Source organism: Mirounga leonina, unplaced genomic scaffold (assembly GCF_011800145.1).
Source record: "Mirounga leonina isolate KUSES-001 unplaced genomic scaffold, KU_Mleo_1.0 Mir_125, whole genome shotgun sequence".
Classification (NCBI taxonomy): domain Eukaryota; kingdom Metazoa; phylum Chordata; class Mammalia; order Carnivora; family Phocidae; genus Mirounga; species Mirounga leonina.
The window spans coordinates 66,069,019-66,089,644 of NW_023270305.1; the positions used below are offsets into that span (position 1 = coordinate 66,069,019).

At 40.2% G+C, this 20,626-nt stretch overlaps 1 protein-coding gene across 7 annotated transcripts in view; it reads left to right on the forward strand.

The window, feature by feature from the left end:
• Positions 1 to 20,626, forward strand: part of SRBD1 (S1 RNA binding domain 1) — a 226,926-nt gene that overhangs the window by 2,908 nt on the left and 203,392 nt on the right. For all 7 annotated transcript variants that reach the window (XR_004678603.1, XM_035001643.1, XM_035001644.1 and 4 more), the window contains exons 2-4: positions 2,783 to 2,862; positions 6,272 to 6,452; positions 13,201 to 13,566. Coding sequence is in view for 6 of the 7 variants with exons in the window: in XM_035001643.1 (XP_034857534.1) it covers positions 2,783 to 2,862; positions 6,272 to 6,452; positions 13,201 to 13,566 (627 nt within the window). In the remaining variant the exon portion in view is untranslated. The remainder of the gene's footprint in view (positions 1 to 2,782; positions 2,863 to 6,271; positions 6,453 to 13,200; positions 13,567 to 20,626) is intronic.

The following is a 20,626-nucleotide window of genomic DNA, read 5'->3' on the forward strand; positions in this document are numbered from 1 at the left end:
TCTTGGGATATACATGGCATAGGCAGTTTTTAAGAAATAATTTCTAGGTCCTTAGTTTCTGTATATACTCTTTCTAAAGCCGATCAGTCTGAAATTGACCTACGTGCTCATGAATGTTCTCTTTTCCCACCTCCCTTTTCTTTTTTTAGAGAGAGTGCGCCCATGCACATGTATGAGGGGAGGGGAGAGGCAGCAGGAGAGGGAGAGAGAGAATCTTAAGCAGGCTCCACACCCAGCGTGGAGCCTGCTACAGGGCTGGATCTCACAACCCTGAGATCATGACCTGAGCCAAAATCAGAGTCTGAAGCTGAACTGACTGAGCCACCTAGGCAACCCCCCCACCTCCCTTTTCAAACTCATTATTTTTCTGCTTGTCAAAAGACAAGTTTACATCTTACTCATCTTTCAATGGTAACATTGCTTCCCGGGTGCCTAATTAAGGGGCATTTGGGAATACTTGTTTCAGGGAAGTTTTCTTTAATGGGTAATCAGAATTTTATGAGACTGCCAAGGGTTTGTCTACTCCTATTTTAAACCCATTTCTATTAAGGATGAAGTATGGAGTGAGAACTGGTGCGTGGTGGTCTGTAAGGGAATGTTCTGAATTCAGGTATATTGTAGAATAGGGTGGTGGGAGTAGATGATTTGGTTGGGAAACTTAGTATGTTCAGGTGTTTATTTTGGGGCTGTTCACATTGTCCAGAGAAGAGTCTTTCCATTCTCCCTGGAAGGTAAGGATCTGACTAGGAGCTTGGTGGGAGAAGAGGACTGGGGGGAGGGGTCCTCTGTATATTTAGCATTCAGTCTGTATGGTTCCCATGCCCACAACTATACTTGCTGTCCTCTAGTCCAGAAACTCTTTTTATCCTCTTCAGTGAATAAACCTCCAGATGTTTTCCTGGGGCAATTGCTTAATAGCATGAAATAGAGTGGGGCCTCTAGAGATATTTCTTTGCCTCAGACAGCTTACACCAGCCCTTAGTCCCTTCATCCATAGTTCCAAGGTATTAGGTACTGCTTCTTGTGATTTTTTTTGAGGATAGTGCAAAGCAGATCAGTTTGCTTCTGAAATGCTCCCACTGCTGACTTGGAATTTTAATTTTTATGTAGTGAAATCTGTCTTTTTGGCTTTTGAAATTTTGAGTTATGCCTAGGAAAACTTTTATTCCCCCACCTCTACTCCAAATTATGAAAATGATCATCTTTATTTTCTGTAGTACTTTTATGTTTTTATTTTGTACATTTTATTTTTACTTATTTTTTAAAAGATTATTTATTTATTTATTTGACAAAGAAAGAGACAGCGAGAGAGGGACACAACCAGGGGGAGTGGGAGATGGAGAAGCAGGCTTCCCGCTGAGCAGGGAGCCTGATGCCGGGCTCGATCCCAGGACCCTGGGATCATGATCTGAGCCGAAGGCAGATGCTTAACGACTGAGCCACCCAGGCGCCCCTATTTTGTACATTTTAAGTCATTAGTCAGTGTGGAATACATTTTTGTTCAGGATGTGGTAGTAGGACTTAAATACTTGTTTTCCTCCAGGGGGATACCTTGTTGTCTTAATATCACTTATTGAATAATTCATTTCTGCCCTGGTTTAAAATGCTACCCCGTCATACACTAATTTTCTCTGTTTGCATTTTTGTTTTATTCTGGTAAAGTACATGTGACACAGAAATCAAAAGTTACCCGTTCCTTTTATGATCAATATCTAGAAGCACTTATTTGAGGAAGAATGACCTCTATAAACATAAAATGCCACAAAGGGGGGTGAAGGAAAAGATGGCAGATTATCTTGTCTACTTCCTGGAGATTCTTTTCCTTTTGTTCTCCTGCTTTACTCTGAGTGCTCTCTTGGCTAATACTGCTACACTTCCTGGAGTTGAGCTATGGAACCGAGGGCACATGTTCTGTTTTTTGAGAACCTGTTTGGTATTTCTGTGAAGCATTCCTTTCTCTTCTAAGTGGAAGTTAGAACCAGAGGCATTGTAACATATGACTGGTTTAGAAACTTTTTTAAAGGGTTCCAAGCATGTCAGAGTCTCATGTAGTTTTTGTGGTTTGATATGCACTCCTTAGGTAATAAACTATATGATCTAAAGTGAATTTGCTTACTTCCTATATTATAGGATGTCTCTGGTTATTTGTCTCAATTTCTTAAAGCACTAGGCCTTTGAATTTGGTAAATATTTTCTAGGGACATTAGTGATTGTTTTTTTTTATTTTCAAATAAGTGTTTTATTTAAATGCTGTAAATTTTATTATAAGGGAATGGATTATCTTGTTTTAGGAATAACCTGGCTGCTTATTCAGTCCATCAACATCATTTATTTGACTGTCAACTTTATAGAAAGGCCTTTCTTTTATATTGTGAGAAAATATAGAAGTGGGGAAATACTTCTTACAGTTTAATAAAGGATTTTATAATTTGCTGACTGATGAGCCATCTAATAGCACTTGTGGTATATGCAAGCATATAACTCTAACGAAACTAAAAATTGTCACCCTGTTGGAGCTTACGTTTTTCCAAAGATGGTACATACTCATCAGGCTTTTAAACCATTCGAAGGCTGTTAGCTGCTCTTATAGTTGGCAGCTGCGTGGGAGGGGAAACCAGTGTTCAGGCTTTTGAATGCTTCTCATTTTTTTTCCTGTGGCATTTTTTAACAGCAGAGCTATTGGAGCGTTAGTTTTGAATGGCACATCACTTGGTAGACAACATAAGTGATCAGTCATTCAAGTGATTCAGATCATGCTGATTTTATATTCTGTTTCTTCCAGATGTCATCATTGCCAAGAAGAGCAAAAGTGAAGGTCCAGACTGTGGTATCCAAAGATGAATTCTCTTCCTTGTCTGAATTGTAAGCATATTGGCTTCATATGGGGTTAGGACAATGATGTATATTTTAAGGAGGAATGCATTTTGTCACTTACTAATGAAAGTCATTTGTGTCTCTTTCATTCATTCATGAGACAAATGTTTATCGAACTCATGCTGTGTCTCAGGCGCTGTTTCAGTGTTGGTGTTAAACTACTGAACAAGGAGAGAGAAAGTAACCAACTAAATATATAACATGATACTTACACTAGAATATGAGCTCCATGAGAGCAGGGAGTTTTTTATATCACCTCAAAGTAGGGTTTCCCAAACTCAGCACTACTGATCAGATAATTCTTTGCTGTGGAGACTGTCCTTTGCATTGTAGAATGTTTAGCAGCATCCCTGGTCTCTACCAACTAGATGCCAGTGACATCTCCCCAGTTGTGACAATGAAAAATGTCTCTAGACATGGCCAGATATTCCCCATGGGGGCAAAATTGTCTCCGGTTCAGAACCTCTGCTTTAGAGCACTGTAGTGTTTGTGCCCTGAAGCTATTTGTTAAATAAGTGACTGATGAATGTTAGGCAGTATTAAGTACTCTAAAGGAACATAAAACAGGGCAAGGGAGAGCGTGGTCAGTGGTTCTGGGCAGGGGACATCTTGGATATAGTATTCAGGAAAGTTCTTTTGGAGGATGTGCCAAGAGATTTAAATGAAATTTGGAAGTACTATAACTTGTAAAGATCCAAGTAGAGGGAGCAGAGCAGCAAATGTGAAGATCCTATGGCAGGAACAAGCTTTGTGTGTTCAGGGAATAGTAAGACCAGTGTGGCCAGACAAGAGTCACCAAGGCAGAGAGTGACTGGAAATGAGATGGGAATGGGCAGGACCTAATAGGCCATGACAGAGCATTATGGTCTTATTTGAAGTGGTATAACTGAACAACATGAGTTTGCTCCTTGGTGAGTCACAGATACACCAGGTGGAGTTGTCATGCAAAGTAAACTTTATTTGCAGCAAATAAAGAGATCACAGGGAATAGCTGGGGAGTAGCTTTCAAAGCCTCCAAAGAGAGTGAATGGGTACCTTTTGTTTAGGGTTAGGATGAAGATTTAGATAGGGAAGCCTTGTCATCTGTGTAGAGGCAGGTATCAGGTCGTGCGTGCACCTTAAGGAATCATGCCTATATATACATTGTATGTCATGTAAATGAGGCTGAGCCTCCTCTTTGGGCAGAGATTTTAGTATTATGATGAGGTAAAGGTAATTGCCAGTCATTCCAGGGGTTGCTCCAAGGTCCGTCTGCGCAGGCGTGAGTCAGGGCTTTAGCTCAAAGGGGCTGAGTGGTCTGGGCCAGTTTCCATCACCTGAAGGGTGGTTTCGGGTTTCATTTGCCTGAGTTAAGAGGTAAGCTGGAAAGAAGAGCTTAAGGAAAAATGTAAACAAAGCAGGTAGGCAATAAAGGTCAGGTCTTGGGGTCTAGCCGGTGACAGTGGGTTGGAAAGCCATTGGAAGGCTTGGGGCAGGGATGTGACATGCTCTGGTTTACATTTGTAAAAGATCATTCTGATTTCTTGGTGGAAAACAGACCGTAGGGGAGCAAGAATGGAAGCAAGGGGTCAGTTAAGGAGATTACTGTAGAAGCCTAGGGTCCTGGAAGTGAAGGTGGTGAGAAGTAGTCTAATTTGGGATATATTTTGAAGATAAACTAGACCAGATATGGGGATGGATTAGATTTGGGGTGTGAAGGAAAGACAGGAATTTGGGGAAGACTGGAAGAGGATCAGGTATGAGGGTGGTAAAATCAAGGGTTCTGTTTTGGACTTGGTAAGTTTGAGATGACTGTGAGGCATCCAGTGAAGATATATATACAAGTCTTGAGCTCAGGTCAAGTGGGAAAGGAAGACAGAAAATTGAGATTCCTCTCTATTCCGCTATCGAATAAGATAGGTCATCTAGTAAGATTGCTTAGAGGAGTGCTGAGGACTGAGTCTTAAGAGTATCCCAACATTGAAAGGCTGGGGAGAGGAAGAGCGGTAAGCAAAGGGACAAGGAGAAGCTGGAGAAGCTGCCAGGGAAGTAGGAGGAAAACCAGGGGCATGAAGACCTTGGAAAGACCTGGAAGGTGTGAAGGATGTGTTGTAAGAAGTGACAGCCGGATGCCAGTAATAGGTCAGGTACGGTTAGTGGGAGATGACTTAAAACTGCCTCACATATCATAAAATAATACCTGTTCTTATGTTTTTCTTTCTGATACCTGAAAGCCCTTTTGTATCTGTCATGTGACTTTTGCAATGTTCCCCTATGAACTGGGGTCCGCGTTCCTGCTGGAATGAAGTTGTTCTGCTAGTTTGGAGATAGTATGAGCAGAACCCTGGTTTCCTGTTTCCTTAGTTTTCTCATTCTCCCTCCTTTCAATGCCACTGCTATGTGTTAGGTGAGTTTAAATGATTTTGTTTGTTTTTGCCTACTCTTAGGCTTTAGTTTGCATCTGCTTCTGAAGAGAACTCACTGGGGGGGTGGGGGGGACTATCAGTGGCTTGACCTAGGAGAGCATAATTTAGAAGAAGTTATTTAATCAGGTTTTTGCCTCCAGGCAGAACTTAAAACCATTCAAAAAGCCAGATATCCCTATTCACTAGCCTTAGTGAAGGAAGTGGTTGTCCTTCCCACCAATACTGACCTTTTACATTGGGGGTAGACGTAGATTTAAGTGGGTTGGCAGGAGCATGATGTTACTTTACCAGAGTTCACATGGCTATTTTTCTTCTGCTCTTGCTGTGAGTTTGATTCATGGATTGTTAGAAAGTACTGTATCTGCACCTGATCCAGTCTAGGAAACAAATCCATTCTGTAAAAGGGAAAAACAAAACAAAATGAAATGGTTAATTGAAGCATTTGGAAGGGTCTTGGTGCTAGCTTTTTTTTGTAATTTAGGGTGTTTCCTAGCACCATTTCCCATTCCTTACATTGGTCTGAATAAGTAAATTTGATCATCACTTAGGAAATTGTTTAAGCACTTTTCTCTGTTATAATGGTAAACCTTACAATGACTATGGTGTGACATCACTCAGTAAATTGCTTAAGGTAATAAATGGTTTCCTCTGTTTTGAATGTGTGTTGTGTGTGTGTGTGTGTGTGTGTGTGTGTGTGTGTGAGGGGAATGGAGGGATGCCTAGCCTCTAAATATCACATCCCATTCCCCTCTCACTCACCAGAGGGGAATGGAGAGACCTGTGATTCATAGCATACCAGGGGCTATTTTTACATTGGTCCTCGATCAACTCTTGTTTTAGTACTTAGCTATATCTGTTCATAGCCTGTGCTCATATCACTCCATTTTATATTAAACACCTCCTACCTTATTTTTCTTTTGAGAAGCATGTTTTTTTGCCTTTAGCATTTAGCTTCATTTTTCCTAGATATTTTTCTGTCAATTTACTTTTAGATCATCTGCCTCTGAAGAAGATGACAAGGAAGATAGTGCCTGGGAGCCCCAAAAGAAAGCCCCCAGAAGTCGTAAGCAGCCTGTTCCCAAAGAATCCAGACCAAAGAGGGTGCCGCGAGTGAAGAAGACCACCCTACAGATCAGTGATGGCTCGGAAGGCGTGGCTGTTAAGGAGGAGCTGGTAGGTGCTTGAGTTGGGTGGAGGGAACTCTGTAGTGCTTTCCTAATTGGTGACGCTACTTTCTCCTTACAGAGAGCGAACAGTGTAGGTAGTTGACAAAAGTACAGGGCAGTGGCATTCTCTACCGCAGGCCATAGTAGTATTTATCATTAGACCCACTGTGTTGGAGGGGAAAGAATATTTATCAACTGACATATTGATGTATTTTGCTATAAGCAAACGATGTATTTATACTAATCTGGATTAAAACAACAGCAGCAATAAATTACAGGCTTTGTTGCATTGCAAAAAGTGTTGTGCATTTCCCAAATCATTCTCTATGGTATTCCGCTAAGAAACTGCTTCCATGGTACATTTGAAATAATACTCTTTCAATATGCAGTAGAAACCTGACTTTTCAGGGACACATTTATTGTGTATAGTAGAGGACATTATATTGTACCTGCTTTGCTTTTAGGGCTTTTATCTAAATCAGTCTTTCTCCTGTTATCCAGTACCTCTGTTTCTTCATCTTTACATACAGGCTTTTCACTGAACACACTTGAATGGGTGAGTAGGCTTTACCTATAGCTGAGAAAGTATTGACTTCTATCATCTTGTTGGCAAAATTTGGAGGTTTTTCATTAAGCGTGGCATGGCTGCACCTAAAAGTAGCTTGATTGCCTAACCGACGAAATAGCTCTTAGTTCAGTGGTTGTTGGCATTAGGGTCATAAACCCTTTGAGAATCTGATAAAAGTTATGAACCCTCTCTTCTGTAGAATGTGCACGTGCCTAGCCTCTAAATATTAAAATATAGCTCAAGAAGGTACAGCTTAAGAACCCTTGTGGTGATTTCTTGATCCTTCCAGTGATGCTCAGTTATATGTGTATAAAAAAGAATTCGAATAGAAAGCCTTTCACTTAAGAAACATTCTGGGGGTTTTTTAAAATTTCTTTCAGAATTGCCAAAATTCACCCGTTTTATACCTCAGCGAGAGCACATGGAGCATGTTAGAAGACTTCATTTCATTAGGTTTGGCGTTCTGCTCTGCCGTAGCCACCACTGAACAAAGTAATTGAAAACCTTATTTTGGGTAGAATTAGAATTGGTAGCCTCCTTATAACTTTATTTTTAGCAAACATCATAGACAAAATTAATCGTTATTTAGCCTCTTCCTCTCTATGTTGCTGGCATTTACCAACCCGGTGGCCACTCCATTCATTGAAGACTTTAGCTCAGCTCCACTTCTCATCCCCTGTCTGCCACCTTCTGCTGTTGTTCTTGGGGATTTCCCCTCCACTGGGATGAACTCCCTGGGGCCCTGTGTTCTTGGTTCTTTGACCTCCTCATCTCCAGGGACTGTGTCTTCTTCTCTGCCTTCATCACCCCTCTCAGGAACTCAGCCTGAATCTTGCCATCATCAGAAACTCTGCTACTGACATTCCTTTTCAAGCATCCCGCATTCGGAGGACCATCTTACCATTTCCTGTTCTCCCAGTTCACTGTCCAGGTGCCCTCACAGCCATACTTTTCCAGCCTCGTCACATCTTCTCCTTGGTAGCTCTCAACCCGGGCAGCTTGAAAAAGTGCCATTGCTGAAGCCCCTGTCCTAGACCAGTTAAATATGGAAAGGATTCTGGGGGTGGGGGTGGGCCCAAGCCTCAGTGGTATTTCTTTCCTAAAGCTCTCCTGTGACTTCTGTGGACAGGGGCCGAGGGCTACGACCTAATCCATGGACTCTAGCGCTTCACCAGATCTGCTTCACGCATCACTATCAGTCAGCCCTTTTCTTTTCCTACTTTACCTAGTCCAGGCCACAGAATCTCTCATTTCAGCCACTTTTTATTAGCCTCCCCAGTTCTGCCCTTGTTTCCTTCCGTGACACAGGGCCGATCAGAGCTGACACTGGGTGAGCCATTGCCTGTGCTCTGCCAGCACTGAGCAGCTGACTCTTGTGGAGAACAACCTTGACTGAATTTGTTTCCCTTTAGATTCATAATCTCAGACCTCAAAATGACACTAAGAATACCTGGTAGACTGCTTCCTTTTCTCTGGCAGATGTGTTTTTCCAGTTTTTTTTCTCATTTCTTAAACTACCTAAATTCCTTTCTCTCCCTCTCAGCTGATGACATTGCCTTTTACGTATTTGTGAACACAGGAAGCTCCTCATTATCTCACAACCAGGCTAGCTATGTTTGCGTTCCTCTTCTGTCCTGTTACGATGGAGGAAATGTCATCCTTCCTGTCCGGGATTAGTCCCACTGCTGGGGCTGTCATTGCTGTCCCCTCTTGCTCAAGGTTTGTGTGTCTTCAGTCATCCCCTTTCTTTTCTCTCATCAACTTTTATTCCAGTGGCTCAATTGCTACAGAGTATAAAAACGCTCTTTTAAATCTAATTTTTAAGAAGCCTCCCTTCAGCTCCTTATCCGTCTCCAGTTATCTGTCAAGCTCACCCAGTACAACACAAGCCAAGGCCAAAGCCTGCTGACTGATTTGATTGGAAAAGACACATTGAGCTACTTTTTTGTTTTAGATAGTTGACTGCTTTCAGAGACAGCAAAAAGAAGAATAATCACATTCTTTTTGGAGTCTTGGGCTTAGTCATAGGCTACATAATAACCATGTGGAGTGTTAAGGCTGGTTAAAAAAACAATGAAGGCAGAAGAAAATGAACTTTGATTATTCAGTCTGCCAAAGATTCAGGTTGAACATAAGGAAGAAAAGTGTTCTCATGGGGCTTACTAAACTTGAGTATATCACTGAGACAGGCTGTAGAATCTTAGAAGCTTCATAAAATGGAGAGATATTTCCCTATGTTTTCAATAGTTTAGATCTACCTCTTTCAAACTTTTTTGGCCTTTGAACTCTTTTACACTCTTAAAACTTATTGAGGACCCCAAGGAACTTTTGGATATGTGGGTTATTGATATTGATATTTACCATATAAAAATTAAACATGAGAAATTAAAATATTGATTAGTTTTTTAAAAAACCTAGTACATGTTAATGTAGCTAATTTTTATTTTAATGAAAAATAAATATATATTTTCCCAACCAACAACAAAAAATTAGTGAGAAGAATGATATTATTTACATTTTTACAGATGTCTTTAATGTCTGACCTACTAGAATATAACTGAAATGTATAAAGAAAACCCACCTCCACACAGATATGTATTTGGAAAAGGGAGACGTGTTTTAAAAGCTTTTTCAGATGGATATTCTTATTTGATGTGGTACCAAAACTCAGTAAATGGTAGTTTCTTAAAAGTTTGTTTCATTGTGGAATCTGAAACCATATTAATGAACTTCTTATACTCTACTACATTAAAATCCACTGGTTCATGTTATTTGAATGGGTCTTCTACCCATGCATGATTTTATGACATATATTGGTCATTTGAAAAATATCGGTTTACTGATTTATGCAGATCTTCCAAATGTTAGCATCTTTCATTATCTGATGTCAAAAAAACACATTTGTTAATATAACCTCCAGTCTCATCACCGTGTTGGGAAGCTGTCAAGTTCACAGTGGATACAATTTTCCAAAAATTCTAATTTTCACTTTTAAAGCCTGAAATTTACTACTGGTTGCAAATGTCAGGTGTTTCCTTAACGTGACGGTCTCAGTTCATTTTTGAAAAAATGTCCACCAGATACCCAAGTCTGAATAACCATAGTTTGTCAGTCATTATTTCAAGTAAAAATGGTGCTTTATGGAAAAAGAAGCTGGTTCAGTTCACAACTGAAACGGGTGCATGAGAGCTTTTGTTTGAGACGACCACTGCACATCCGTATGCACTGGCATGCAGCAGAAGTGTTTTATGTGTACTCACTATTTCAGCATAGAGTATTAAAAAGGTGTGTTTTCAAGGACTGAGACCTTAAAAATTAATACTTTATTTATTTATTTATTTATAAATAAAGGCTCCATGCTCAGTGTGGGGCTTGAACACACAACCCTGAGCTCAAGAGTCACATGCTCTACCAACTGAGCCAGTCAGGCACCCCTAAAAATGAATACTTTTTTTTTTTAAAGATTTTATTTATTTATTTGAGAGAGAGAGAGAATGAGAGACAGAGAGCACGAGAGGGAAGAGGGCAGAGGGGGAAGCAGACCCCCCGCTGAGCAGGGAGCCCGATGTGGGACTCGATCCCGGGACTCCAGGATCATGACCTGAGCCGAAGGCAGTCGCTTAACCAACTGAGCCACCCAGGCTCAGGAAGTAGACAAAGAAATGAAGAAAAAGTAAAATGACCAAGAGGAAAAAAAGAAAAGTCAGCAATCATAAAGACACTTAAAGGCATCCTCTGTGGAGTCTTCAGGCAAGATTTGCCTAGTGTTTCTCAGTGTTGTCCACAGACCCTTTCAGGGGATCTGCGAGGTCACACTATTCATAATAATGCTAAGACATGATTTGCCTTTTTCTGTTGACATTTCACTGATAGTACAAGAGCAATGGTAGCAAACCCCAAGGCAATGGCACCAAGCAGTAGTAGCAATCACTGTTCCCTTCACTGCCACACTTGCAGCAAAACGATGTGTGTTTTCTGTTCCCTAGCCTTCTGCATAAATTGGTGGCAGGTATAGTCTGTTGAGTTTTATGAGTGTGTGAGTTGTTACTTTTTTCCCCCAAAGGGTTGACTTTTGATTGCAAAATAATGCACTTAAAAAGTATTCAATGATGGTGGGATCTGCAGATGTTTTAGTGCTTATCAGCAGCCAGGCAACATGTTCAACATTTCGGTTGTGTGAGCTTACGTAATCCTCACAACAGCCCCTCAAGGCAGGTGCTATTACTATCCTAACTTTATAGATGAGAAAGCCAAGGCAAGAAACGTGAAGTGATTTGCTCATGGATAATAGATAGTAGGTGATGGAACTGGGTTTCTAAGTTAGCAACATGATTTTGTCAGCATTTCAGGAACCAATATATCTCTCATGGGTGGTTTTACCTCAGCCGTGCTCATAAGAGGGATGTGTAAAACCAGAGTGCTGATTTAATAATTAATGATTTGATAATTATATCAAATCACAAGGACATGAAATTTTTTCTGACTGGTGTTGTCTCTCCTCAGAGGCTGAAGTAAGTAGGCACTTAAATAAGAATCGGAAATTTACTCGATGAGCATGGATCCAGATTGGGAGAATTAGATAAATCCATTCTATTGGATTTAATGAATGCCTACTGTGGTCTAGGCATTATGTTTGTCACAATGACATCAAATGTTTTAAATGCACGAATCTAAGGTAGTCTGATGTATCCATCTCATAGGAGGGCTGTCTTACCATTGGGACCAAAATACTCAGAGTCTGTTTGCTAAGCTTTCCTCTTCCTTGTACATTGCTTAGAAGAATGCTGATCATCTTTGCATTTTACAGTTCCTCTTTTTCTGCTGCTCTATGGCTGACAGCCCTCTGTATGGTTGACACCTTTCTTTTACTATATCAAGTTATTTGACCGGGTTCTTATCAACTCTTATGGACATAGGAGTCATTCTATTTTTATATCTCTGTTCTTATCCATTATGTTTCAGCTAAAAATGTAATACTCAGAGGGCTATCTAAGGTACATCATTTCCAGGTTAGGTATTGGTAGGTGGGTATTAGGATGGGGACACTCTTTATAGTAGTTCCCAGTATTTTCAGTAGTCAGTAATTCTGGAAAAATACCTGATAGGAGAGAAAATTGAATTTTGACTGAAGAATAGTTTGGGAGTTCTTCTTTTATTTGAGTTTGTGCCATCTGCATCTGCTTAGGTAACCAGAAACAGGCTAGCTTGTGAAATTGTAAACTCCATACAGGTAGCGTCTGTATGTTATTTACCACTCCAGTGCCAAAATGAATGTCAGGTGTCATTCCTTCACACCTGTGCTGTCATGAGGGGTGGGGGTGGTGGAGAGAGTGGCCCCTGGACACTAGTGTGGACTATTATGTAGATTCTTCCTAAAGAAAAATGCCTGACACCACTCTGCTGTCATGCTGTGTTTTCTGTTCCCTAGCCTTCTGCATAAATTGGTGGCAGGTATAGTCTGTTGAGTTTTATGAGTGTGTGAGTTGTTACTTTTTTCCCCCAAAGGGTTGACTTTTGATTGCAAGTTTTAAATCTTGGTTTTTCCAGCATGCGTAGACTTATCCTTTACTCATTTTAAAAAATGAAACTTTTTATTTCTAGATAATTATAGATTCACACACAGTTATAAAAAATGATACAGAGATTGTGTACCCTTTAATTTCTTCCAATAGTGCATTTTACACAACTATAGTAAAATACCACAACCAGGATATTTATATTGATAAAATCCAGGTATCTTATGAGATTTCTCTGTTTTTTTTGTATTCATTTATTTGTGTATTTCTGTATGTTTAGTTCTGTACAATTTTATCACATGTATACATATGTGTATCCATCATCCAGAATGGTTCCATCACTACAAGAATCCCTAGTACTGCCTAGTATTTGCCTTTTTGTAGCCACACCCACCTCCCTTCGGACCCTTACCCCCATCTTGACCCCCCCAGTAACCACTAATTTTTTCGGGATTGTTATATAAAGCATAAATCATTAATGTTATGTAAATTATAAGGTATGTAACTTTTTGCAAATTGCTTTTTTCCCCCTCCATTCAACATAGTTTCTGTGAGATTCTTCCAAGTTATTGTGTGTATCAATAATTTGTTCCTTTTTATTGCTGAATAATATTCCAGAGCATTCGGTTTTTATCTTTTAATTCTCATGTGTTTTATTTGTGGTTTGATAGAATAACTCTGTGGCTATTGCTGATGTTGATTTGGAAGACAGGAAAAATAAATTGGATAGCGTGAAGACTCTGAAAACAGCAAAGACAAAACGGAAGAATTCAGCTCAGTCACCTTCGGGTCAGAGGACCAAAAAGCTGAAAGTTGATGAAGAAACCAACATGGTCAACACTGCCGAGACACCATCCACGAGCACCGTGTGGGAAGGTGCATGCAAGAAGGAAGAGAATGAAGATGACTTTACATTTGGTCAGTCCCCTTTAAAGAAAATGAAGACTGAAACATGTCCTCAGGGGCAGCCTGTGAGGTTTCCAACAAATGCCAACAGCATTAAAGAGGAGGTGGAAATGAACTGGGACATAGTACAGGTATGTGTAGTCATATTAGTTTGTGGGGTTCCTTTCTTTTTGACTAGGATAGGAGTGCCACTGGCTAAGAAAGGGTTGGGAGTTTTCAGGTCTCTTTTCAGTTTTGCCAGTGATTTCTTTCTTTTTTTTTTTCTTATTTTATTTTATTATGTTAATCACCATACATTACATCATTAGTTTTTGATGTAGTGTTCCATGATTCATTGTTTGCGTATAATACCCAGTGCTCCATTCAATACATGCCCTCTTTAATACCCATCACCCGGCTAACCTATCCCCCCACCCCCACCCCTCTAGAACCCTCAGTTTGTTTCTCAGAGTCCATAGTCTCTCATGGTTTGTCTCCCCCTCCCAATTTCCCCCCCTTCATTTTTCCCTTCCTACTATCTTCTTCTTTTTTTTTAACATATAATGTATTATTTGTTTCAGAGGTACAGGTCTGTGATTCAACAGTCTTACAATTCACAGTGCTTACCATAGCACATACCCTCCCCAATGTCTATCACCCAGCCACCCTATGCCTCCTACCCCCACCACTCCAGCAACCCTCAGTTTGCTTTCTGAGATTAAGAATTCCTCATATCAGTGAGATCATATGATACATGTCTTTCTCTGATTGACTTACTTCGCTGAGCATAATACCCTCCAGTTCTATCCACGTCGTTGCAAATGGCAAGATTTCATTCCTTTTGATCGCTGCATAATATTCCATTGTATATATACACCACATCTTCTTTATCCATTCATCTGTCGATGGACATCTTTTGCCAGTGATTTCTGGAGGCTTTGGCCACTGGTTCCTATCCTAGGTATGCTGTTTCATATTATAGCTCATCATCAGCTCTTGAGCTAAGAGCTTTGACCTCAGGTGAGGTGGGTCTCTGCCATGGTGTTTTGGTGAACATGAGTCTATAGAGAGATTACACTAACAGACTGGGCCCTCATAAGTTCATTGTGAAGGTTTTGTTTTGAACTTGGACTGTATTTCCTTATAAAAGTAGTGTGAGTGATTGGGACATTGGCCTTAGTACAGCTCTAATTCTTAAAGTAATGTTGTAATATACTGTAAACAAGGTCTAGAAATTTCTTAGGAAAAGTCTATCTGAATTCCAACTTGAGCTGCCTTGGATTTCTCCCAATTTCTTGGTTGGCTTTAGGGATGGCAGAGAAGACCGGAAAAGTGATTTTTATTTATTTATTTATTATTTATTTATTTATTTATTTTTTTTTTTAAGATTTTATTTATTTATTTGACAGAGAGAATGAGAGAGAGAGCACATGAGAGGGGGGAGGGTCAGAGGGAGAAGCAGATTCCTTGCTGAGCAGGGAGCCCGATGAGGGACTCGAGCCAGGGACTCCAGGATCATGACCTGAGCCGAAGGCAGTCGCTTAACCTACTGAGCCACCCAGGCGCCCCGGAAAAGTGATTTTTAAATGGTGATTCTCAACCTTTTGTCTGTGCCAACACACACTGGGAACGTTTCAAACTTAATTATGGTAGTGCCTCTCAGGGTAGATGCGTGTGACCTCCCTTCCTCTTGTCTGTCTTATGGTGATTCTGATGGGTACTCCTTCCCCTTCTGTGAATTACTGCTTAGAGCCCGGGGCCTCTGCTTGCTCCAAATACTACTTCTCAGTCTGGGACTAGCTGTGCGTTACCTTTTTCTTCAGAGGAATTTTTTTTTCCCCATGTTGTCTCTTCTGTTACCTATTAGTAGAACATCACCATTATTTTTTAATTATGATTTTTCTTTTCTCTGGCCCACGAAAGAGTAGAATGTTGCCTCAGAACTTTCTTCTCATCCTTGTTCCTGAACTGAACAGTCCAAAGTTTCTTGGAGAAGCAATGTATCATTAGGCTCCTTTCTATACCATCTTTTTCTTTATTCACTTAGGTCTACAAGGACATGTTTTTTTTTTTGTTTGTTTTTTACTTTTTCTCCCTACCCTCCACCCCCTTAGAAGGTCATGTTTTAAAAGGATGATTCATATACCATCTGCATCAGATTCACCTGAGGGCTTTCTTAAAATGCAGACCCCTTGCTTAGTTCCATTCCAGACTCACAGGAACAGATGGATGTGTCCCACTTCCCTTTCCTTTGACTAACACTTAAAAGCTTATGTCTCTGCTGTTGACATAGATCTGCTTCTAGTAGTGGACAGTCAGCAGGAGGGAGGAAAGAAGGTTTCAGAGACCATGAAGTCTCTTGAAATGCAGAGATAAGTTCTTCAAAGTTAAGGGCTCCTTACTCTGTGACCCTTTGCTTCACACCCATCCCCTAATCTGTGTAACAGAGAAAGCGATGAAAATGGTCCTACTTAGCCCATTATCTCTTGGTTATAAGTAATAGAAACATGCTTCTAATAATCTGAAACAGAAAAGAGTTTATTACCAAGGACACAGGGGTCTTTCAAAGAATGGAAGGGACGAAGTGTGATCAAGGCTCCCAAAGGCCTTGAACCAGAAATTGGAAAACCATGAGGACTTGAGGAAGTTGTTTTCTCCTCCTCCTCCTCCTCCTTCCTGGAAGGGATTTTTTGACAGTTCAAACAATCCTGCTCTTGGAATCTGGCACTCCTTGCTTGTGAGTTGGGAGAAATGGCTGCTACAGCTGCCACTTTCACCGGGCACCCTGACAACTAGTAAGCTCAGCATTTTCTAGATGGCTTTAGGGGTTGCCCGGGGAACTTTAGGTGTGATTTGCATTTGGGTTTTTTTGTTTAACCAGATGCAGTCCTCCTTGTCCAACCTTGCGTTACTTTTTCAGACAATTCTTGTGGTATATGTGGATTTCTTTTCCATTCCTTTCTTATTCCCCCCATAAACAGCAGAGAATAATTTTATCTTGGCACTGCATTCCTGCTTCCAAACATGGTGGACAGCAGTGGCAGGTGTTAGGGGAGAGGAGACTAAGAAGAGGGAGAGTCACCAGTGCTGAGTCCAACAGTCAGAAGAGCCTTGACCCATTGGATGAGGAGCAGACTCATTGAAATGTCTGTGATATGCTTATTACCTGCCACAAAACAAAATATGTGGCCAAGTTCTTTGGGGAAATCCTGAAAGATACCTAGTTAGTAAGGAATTGTCAATGGAAATTAATTGTTAAATCATTACTAATTGATCATGTGCGAAATGTCATTTCTATTTCCTTCTTTTTTTTTTTTTAAGGATTTTATTTATTTATTTGACAGAGAGAGAGACAGCGAGAGAAGGGAACACAAGCGGGGGAGTGGGAGAGAGAGAAGCAGGCTCCCGCTGAGCAGGGAGCCTGATGCCAGGCTCCATCCCAGGATCCTGGGATCATGACCCAAGCCGAAGGCAGACTCTTAACGACTGAGCCACCCAGGCAGCCCTATTTCTTTCATTTTATGTGCTGTTCCCCATAGCCCCTGTCCACCATGTCATCATGAGCCTCTGTTTTTCCCTTCATGGTGTGTTTCTCAACTCTGAAAAGTCGACTGGTTTTTCAGGAACATTACCATCTTGTTTGGGGAGGGAAAACTGCATTGCCAATACTTAAGTACTTAGGTTACTTACAGACTTTATGTATAAACAAACTTTGTGTCCATTTCTTACTCAGGCTTTGGGAATTTCCAGGTCCCTTGAGCAGAAGCAACCTATTCTTCAGCCCTTTTCCCCAAACTGCAATTGTGTGGTTGCTATCAGAAACTAGTTTTCGTTAAAAAACATTATATATTTATGCAAATAATGATACAAATACCATGACCTTTTTTAGAATTTGAAGAGGTAACTAGCTACAACCAGTTTTTGAGAAAATTAAATGCTTCAAAATGGTGATTGCTGTTAGAGTCTCTTTATTTTGAGGGGGCTGGGAATATAGGAGTGGAGTAGCCACATATATGTTAGTAAAGTTTGCCAAATTAGAGAGGAAAAGCAAGCAAAACCCTCTTTATTAGCCATTTTTCTTGCAAGAGATGATGGGGAATGATGTGACCATGGGATGACAAAGTTGGGGAAAGAAGTGGGACTGGAGGGAGGTGAGTGTGTCTGAGTTGGCTTTCTCACTGCACTTCTGTATATAAGCACACACCACCCATTAGGTTACCTGTTTGTTCCAGGAGGGATTAAGTAAAACAATTGGATTAGCCCTTTTTGTTTTTATGATTTAGCTGGTATTGTTATGGGCTTTAAAAAACATCTTTTTTTTTTTTTTTTTAAGATTTTATTTATTTGTCAGAGAGAGAAAGAGCACAAGCAGGGGGAGCGGCAGGCAGAGGGAGAAACAGGCTCCCCGCTGAGCAGGGAGCCCGGTGTGCGACTCGCTCCCTGGGATCATGACCCAAGCCGAAGGCAGATGCTTAACCAACTGAGCCACCCAGGCGCCCCTGGGGCTGGCTTCTAATGAGGGAAAGTATATATACTTCTATTTTGAAGTATATATACTATTTTGAAGTATATATAGCTCATGAATGTTCGAAAGTAATAAGCTTCCAGATCAAGAAACAGAACCTTACCAGCACCCTACAATCCCCTTTATATGGTTTTCCAATTTCCTGTCCTCTTTCTTTTAACCACTCTTCTGACTTCTGACAGCCTAGTTTTTCCTTTTGCAGGAAAAGCTTTAAGGAAGCTTCTATGTGTGATAAAATAAGTAATAAAATAAATAGGCAGGGATAAAGAGAACAGCAGGAATCAAAAGCTTTTGAGAAAGGAGGTGTCAAACTGCTGATTGGGAAATGACTTTGAGTAGAAAATTCTCTCTCTCAATTCTATTCATTAGAGTAGAATTTAATTTAATTTTAGTTCTTTTAAAATATAGATGCTGCCAGGATGATTAAGGCTATAGTTTGTTGATACTCAGATATTTTCTTTTTTAAGGGAACGGGAATATAGATTGGAGGAGTAAATCTCAGGACACTTTGGGAGAAGGCCATTTTGTTGGCAGTTTTAGACACCAGAGGGCAGTATGAAGGCACCATGTTTCATCTGCAGTGGGATTCAGGAAGAGAAGTGAGGCTCTTTGTTTAATTTGTATTTTTGCCTAAAAAAAATCATCTTGCTTTGCACACAAATCAAATTTTTGAAAAGGTAATGTAGCTTGTGGGACTTTGGGCAATTAACTTTTCTGGGCCTTAGTTTTCCTATCTATAAAATGTGAGTAATAATACCTATGTCATATAGTTTGAGTTAATACTGAATATGTGAAAGTGTTTGGAACATAATAAACTCTATACAAGTGTTAGCTTCAAACAACAGTCACAAAAACTGCTTCTCTTATTTAAGTGTTAGCGTTGAAAAAAATCTTGAGACTGCCTTCCTTTTTACTTACTCTCATTCCTAACCAGTTAATTATAAATAATATTATAGTAATAAGTGTGAATAGCTTAAAAGTAAAAACTATAGTAGTTCTCTGGCCTGAACCCTTACCCATCCCTAAGGTTTGATCTCTGCTTTTAGCTCTTTTAGTTATATCTTTGTTGTGCGCCTCATTTTCTGAAACATAGATATCTGGGCCCTACTCCAGAGGTTCTTCTTAAGTGGATCTGGGTGGGGCTCAAGAATTTGCATTTCTGACAAGTTCCCAGGTGATGCTTATGCTACTGGTTTGAGGACCACACGCTGTGAGCCACTTTCTCTAGTCCACAGATCTCACTGATTTGTAAAATGTCACAGGGATTTGCACAGGGAGGTTGACTCAACCGCTGAAATTAAGTAATGAGCAGATCGTCACTGAGTGGCTTAATATTGAGTATAGAATAAAGTTCAAACTACATGGAATTCACCATCTAGCTCTATCCACCTTTCCATTTCTCACCTCATCTCAACACCCCTTGTACATTTTATCATTGCTGAACTTACAACAATTTAAAAAATGTGCAGTGGTTTCTCATCAGTGGTTTTTGATATGCTGTTCTTTCTTCGTGGAATTCCTGTCCCTGTTTGGCTGCCTGGAGGTACCTTCATTCTCTTTGTTGCTTTTCCATCGCTGCAGAATTAGATGTTTCTACCTCCCATGTGTTCTTGAAACAGTCTATATGTACTTCTGTCAGAGTACAGATCACAATATATTTTAACTACTTGTCTGTCTTTCTTCTTTCTAGCTTGTAAGCTCCTTGGGAAGAGAGTCTTGGTATTTTACATTTCATTTTCACTGGCTTGATATAGTTGTTGGCATATAATATGAGCTAAAATAAACATTTGACTAAAGACAGAAGGAATTGGATGATTTGGAGACCCAAAAGTGGAGACTGCTTATATGGAGTTTTGTTGTCTTTAATTTCAAGGAGCAAATCTACATAAGCAGCAGTATACACTCCCTTAACACATATGATGCTTCTGGATTTGTTAGGACCACGTACAACCCAAATGTGGATCTTGGGCTATGTTTGAGCCCCTTTCAGTTAACAGTAGCTGAGGTAGTTTAGGATAGTGGGAACCCATGGGTTTCTCTTAACAATCACACAGTTCCAAAATGATGAGCATTTGGTCATTTTCATTTTTCATATCTGTCTTTTAGAATCTTGCCTATCTTTCCAGGGCCAGCTGAAATGCTACCGCTGTAGGAAGCCTTCCTTGATTACTCCTGGGAGACCTTTCTTTTCTCTGAAAACAGTATATCACTGGTACATCCTGTTTTATTTGTACTTAATTGCATTAACATTTGCCTTCCCTTCTAGATTGTTTACTCCTTTAAGACAGTGCAATTTGGAACCACACTTAGGAAGAGATTTTAAAACTATGCCACGGTGGTTGAACTTTTACCAGTATGTAGATAAAAGTCATTGGAACTTGTGTTTAGAAGAAGAAAAAGAGAAAAAATACCCAATTTATATCTGTGTTTTAAAAATGTAATCAGTAATGCAGAGAAGCTGGGTGGAAAACATAGAAAACAAAACTGCTCTGTGGTTCAGATAAAAGATGATATTAGCAGAAAGGGAACTTGAGGGGAAAGAACAGACATTTTAGAAGTTCAGTTTGCTTCCTTGGTGACAGATTAGCTGGTCATGATAGGGAACACACAGTGATACTGAGGACATTGACTAGAATGCTTTTGGTTGCAGTAAGAGAAAACCCGTCTCGAACTAGCTTACGCAATGA